At 42.5% G+C, this 5,524-nt stretch overlaps 1 protein-coding gene across 1 annotated transcript; it reads right to left on the bottom strand.

The window, feature by feature from the left end:
• Positions 1-3,314: 3,314 nt before the first annotated feature.
• On the bottom strand, positions 3,315-4,791 carry LOC144279005 (olfactory receptor 52N2-like). The gene is made up of 2 exons (XM_077840422.1): positions 4,746-4,791; positions 3,315-4,297 (listed from the first exon to the last, which is right to left on the bottom strand). The coding sequence occupies exon 2, from the start codon at positions 4,251-4,253 to the stop codon at positions 3,315-3,317; it is 939 nt and encodes a 312-aa protein (XP_077696548.1). The 5' UTR covers positions 4,254-4,297; positions 4,746-4,791.
• Between the last annotated feature and the right edge of the window lie 733 nt (positions 4,792-5,524).

The following is a 5,524-nucleotide window of genomic DNA, read 5'->3' as shown; positions in this document are numbered from 1 at the left end:
ACACCAACTAAATCATCCCAGCCAGGGCTTTGTCCAGCCTGGCCCTAAAAAGTCTAAGGATGGAGATTCCACCACCTCCCTAGGTAACCCATGCCAGTGCTTCACCACCCTCCTAGTGATATTGCTATTCAGGGAGATATTCTGCCTTCCCTCAGCTCATCTCCCCTGTAGCTCCCAGTAGCAGGTCTGCTCTGCTTCCTGCTCTGCCACAAAATGAGCTACTCTCCAGTATTTTTGCATTCCTTAAGTACTTCTCTTCAGACTTGATTTCTCTGCCCCATTTACTTGCTGAATATTTGTTTTCTTGGACCTCATTGTCAAATGTAGATAAAAGTTCGGTGGCTGTGGGAAATAATACTGTTACTTTGGATAGGTCTGTGTCACTGGGTTGTAGGAGTTTTGAAACAGCATTTACCATTTCCAGAGTCTTTCTTTGGAGCACAATGAGAAAAACAAAACTAACATTTTCCATTTTCTTTTTTAATGCTGAAGGCTCGTAAACTTCATCGGCCCTTTTACTCAGGAGAATTATTTCTGGTTGTTGATCAACTGTGTAATCAGTTCCTTGACCAAGCTTTGATTTGTTATGAAATATGTTCAAGAGGGCAAATAAACAATGTCAGGTTTACTGCTCTAATCCATTAATAAAATAATACAGGGAAAAGGTTTTATACAATACCAGCCTCTGGGAAGCCGTCTCATGCAGTGATGTTACATTCACCTTAGGCAGAAAGTGTGTTCCCCAAAGTTACACATTTCAGCTTTTATCATTTATTTGAAGATGTCACAGGTTACACATCTCATTTCACGTCACTAAAATCCAACCCAGCCATTTGTCCCACATCCCTAATGTAAGTGGGGAACTATTGTGGGGAACTTTCCTGGCTTCTGCACTACTACAGTTGAATTGGCTAGAGAAAGGGTCAGGGTCCCCAATCCCACTCCCTTTACCCAGATACCTGCCTCACCTCAAGGACTCCCCTTCCTCACTCCAGTGTGGAAATGGTAACATAGCTAGGTCCAGGATTCCTGGCTAACTGAAGACCCATTCTCATTATAGTCACATAGGACAGGGACTTAAGTGTCCTCACTATATGGTACTCTCTTCACACTGGACACTTCCCTGACCCACTGTTCACTTCACTCAGTTCAAAGCAAATATAATTTAATAAATATCAATTTTAAAATGAGAAAAAAATAAGAAATGTTCAAGGAAACAAGGAACCTCGCTCTGGGGGCATGGGAAACACCACAAACAGCATTCTCTGGGATGTAAGAAATATTTCCAGTTTGTTCTTCACACAGCCCAGGCCTCCTGCCCCAGCCCTGGATCTAAACTGCGATGATATTGCAGGTAAGGGATCTGCTCTGTCAATGTCCATATGAGCTGCTTCCCTGTATTTTTGCCTTCCATAAGCACTTCTTTTCAGATTTGATTTTTCTGCCCCATTTTCCTGATAATTGACTTGTTGAATGTTTGGCTTCTTGGACTTCATTTTCAAATGTAGCTAAAAGTTCAGTGGCTGTGGGAAATAATACTGCTACTTTGTATAGGTCTGTGTGTCTGGGTTGTAGCAGTTTTGAAAAAGCATTTACCATTTCCAAAATCTTTCTTTGGAGCATGTTAGGATATAGATATTCAGTTCTGTCTGCAAAGACCTATACTTTAATAATTTATGTGTATTCTTATCTCTTAACTAGTTTCCCGATTGAGGGTTGACAGGTGTTTGAAACAAAAAACAGAATGACGTGTGACAAAGTTCCTCCTCTACCTTGGTGGATCTTGCACTTAGTGACAGATTTGCTCACCTTGGAGCTTCACAGTAGCCCTCAGCTTGGCTGTTTTCATGAACTCACTGTCCTGGTCAACTCCTCCTGTGTCTGACACAAAAGTAGCCAAAAACATAGGTAGTCTAAAACCAACAATCATATTATTATGTTATTCATTTTTAAAGGCATGCAATGCTGTAAGCCAATTTTGAGTTGAATTTGTTTGCTACTGTTAGTCTCTAAAAGGTATGTTCTGTTCATACTCTCTGTCTTCTTTGGGAGTAGAATGCTTCTTCTGCTGCTCATATATATCAGCAATGACCAGAGGAATCATTTCTTTGATTGGTGCAAACTCTTCACAACAGATTTTCGTCATTGCATATAGAACTTAATAAGAATATTTTCTAAAAGTTCCTCAAGTATCTTGTTGCGCAGTTTAGTTTTTATCAAGTTTATCTGAAAAAAAAACAACCATTAAACTGAAGTGTTGCTGAAAGGTAGCAATAGTAATGAAAGAACAAACAAGCCAAGTTCACTAAAGTCTTTGTCTTCAGCCAAAACCATGTGTTCGAGAACTTCAAACCCAAACTGCTCAACTTGGTTTTCCCGAGCATGAAACCAGTGAACCATAGGCAAAACTCTCCTTTACTGCTCCAACTGTCCAAACTCTCCACAAAACAATGGCAAAAATGAGATATCAGCCAATCTAGGTTATTCCAAGTTGAGTTCAGCAAAAGGACTTAGTAGTGCAAGCGATTCAATCACCTCAACATTTGGTGGCAATCTCTGTTTCATCTGTTTCAAAAATGCCAGTATGAAATCTCAGCATCTACTTTTGACATCTTTGACAACGTGAGCAGTCAGTGTCAGTTCTGAACATTTTTGCAGAAAAGCGACTGTGCAAAGTGGTCAGTAATTTGACTCAACAGGTATTGTCATAGTTTAATACATCAGGCCCATTCTCAAAAATAAATGGTTTCACAACTCTCACCAACAAGCTCTAGAAGAATGTTCTCAATTCCTGCAACAGCTTTCCTACATTAACACTCTGCACCTGTAACATTTGATTTTTCCTCCAGGCTTCCTGAATTACTGGACATAGCAAAATCAGGTAAATTTTTCCTCACTGGATTACCGCACATATAAAAAGAAATTCAGCATTTTAGTTTCTTTCTTTGTTTTTGGCTATCTGAAAGCATAGCTTTAGTTAATCAAACTGATGGACTAATGCAGAGACACCAGGCTTCAGAAACCTGCAGTATCTTCTGGAAGTCACAGAAAGGCTGAGTGACAGGTTGTGTGGGGTTGGGGACTGATTTGTGATGCCGAATGAGATCATATGATGGTCATAGAGAGGGAACTCCGCAACGGAGAGAGCAGTGCTTGGTGATGGAGTGATAAGACATGAGGTGTGAGGAACTTTTCAGTCTGTCAACTTGTACAATGTTGAGCTCGGTCGAACTGGGACAGAGCACCCTTGATTATTGAGGAGATCTCCTTTCCCCATCTTGTCACAGAGGATTAAAGTCAATGGCTCCATGCGATCAGCTTCTGCAGATGTATTTGACCACTTTGTCACGGAGCTCTTTGGTTTTGACCCCATAAATGATCGGGTTCAGCATGGGGGGGATGAGGAAGAAGAGGTTTGCCAAGATTATGTGAACATGGGGAGTGATGCTCTGACCAAACCGGTGTGTCAGAGTGGAGAAAAAGAAGAGAGTAAAAGATGTCATCATCACACAGATGTGGGCTGTGCAGGTGTTGAGGGCTTTCAGACAGGATTTCTTGGAGGAGATTCTGAGGACAGCCCTGATGATCAGACTGTAGGACAGGGCAACCAGTGTCAGATCTAACCCAATGACTACAAATGCTACCACCAAGCCGTACGTCCTGTTGACAAGGGTGTCTCCACATGATATCTTCGCCACAGCTATATGCTCGCAGTACGTATGGGGGATAATGGGGTTGTCACAGAATGGCTGCCTACTCAGAAGCAGGGGCAGGGGCAGAATGAAAAGAACAGCTCTTATCAAACCCACAAGCCCTAGCTTAACTATTCTTGCATTGGTGAGGATGGTGGCATATCTCAGAGGGGTACATATGGCAACATAGCGATCAAAGGCCATTGTCACGAGTACAGCTGACTGCATAATAGAAACTGAGTGAAGGAAGAACATCTGGGTGAGGCAGCCACCTACGGTAATGCCTTTCAAATTGAACCAAAATATGCACAGTGCCTTTGGCACGACAGAGGTAGATGTGCCGATGTCTGTGAGTGCCAGCATGCAGAGCAGCAGATACATCGGTCTGTGGAGTGTCTGCTCTTTGCCTACAATAAATAGAAGCATGAAATTTCCAAACAGGCCGATAATGTAGAATATAGAGAACGGGATGGAAATCCAGATGTGGGCAGCTTCGAGGCCAGGGATGCCCATTAGGATAAATGGTGAAGTGTCAGAGGTGGTGAGGTTGAAAGCTGCCATGAGGTGATTGATCGGTCAATTGGGCTCAGAAATGCTCAAGGTGCCTGGGAAGGGAAAGAATCACAGTTAGGGGGTTACACAGTTTATAACAAATATTTGTTAGCTATTTACAATCTAGAATGGGGGGTGAGCAGTGAGGTGGCAACATTTGCAGACGGCACCCAATTATTTAGGTTCTAGTCAAGTCCAGAGAAGTCCTCAGTGGGAGCTAACCCAGCCATGTGAATGGCACATGACCTTCAATGTCAATAACTGCAACATGTATGCCCATTGGAGGAAAAAGCTTGAACTCCTGAAACACCTAACAAGCTTCTAAATTAACTGTATGAGCTCAGGACAGGGACGTGGGTGTCATGGTGCACAGCCCTATGAAACCCTGCTCGCAGAGCAAGCAGGGACAGAAACTAAGCAAGACACTGGAATCCAGGAGGAGTGAGATGGGAAATCATACAGAAAATACAATGCCATAAGATCAGTCAGTCAATGTTTCACCCTCCTCAGGACTCCTCTGTGTAGTAGTGGTCACCCTTCTCACACAGGATATTTCAGAACTAGAGGGGTTCAGGGAAGGGCAATGAGAATGCTCAAGGAGAAAGGTTGAAAAGACTGGGATTGTTACCTTACAAGTTAGATGAATAAGAGGAGGTATAAGAAAAGTCTGTAAAATACTGACTGGAAGGAGAGATGGAGTACACGTGCTCCATTTACTCTCCAACACAAGTTCAAGAGGGCATTCAATTACATTGAAACATTGTGACTTCTAAACAGATAAAAAAAGAATGGTATATTCACTTGATGCCTAATTAGACTGAGGAACTTGTTGCCACAAAAGGAAGTTGAGGCCAGATGCTAAGCAAGAATCAGGAAGGGTTTGGACATATACACAGATAGTGACACTCTCCAGGTACAATAGTTACAGCTAAATGAATATTTTGGAAAGCCTATACAGGCATGTGTTTCAGGACACAAGCCAATCTCTAACTGTTAGGCATTTGGGTGACACCCTCATGATATTCAGGTCATCCCCCTCCATCAACCAACTGCTGGATTTCTTACACCTTTTACTGCAGATTTTGTGGCTTTCACTGTTAGAGAAAGGACACTGGACTACATGGACCATAGATCTGATCCACAATGCAGTTCCTATATTGGAAAGAAGCCAAATTTCTGTCATAGAAAAAGACATTCTCATGCTGGCCTATGCCTTTGTACTCAAGAGAATGGGCACCAGGGGCACAAGTACAGGCCGGCACCTCTATCACTTCCCTTGT

Source organism: Eretmochelys imbricata, chromosome 1, assembly GCF_965152235.1.
Source record: "Eretmochelys imbricata isolate rEreImb1 chromosome 1, rEreImb1.hap1, whole genome shotgun sequence".
NCBI lineage: Eukaryota > Metazoa > Chordata > Testudines > Cheloniidae > Eretmochelys > Eretmochelys imbricata.
This window is presented reverse-complemented; position numbering and strand designations above follow the sequence as displayed.

Bases quoted from the DNA above. Each gene is read 5' to 3' on its own strand.
- LOC144279005 (XM_077840422.1), bottom strand. From the start codon at position 4,253: ATGGCAGCTTTCAACCTCACCACCTCTGACACTTCACCATTTATCCTA.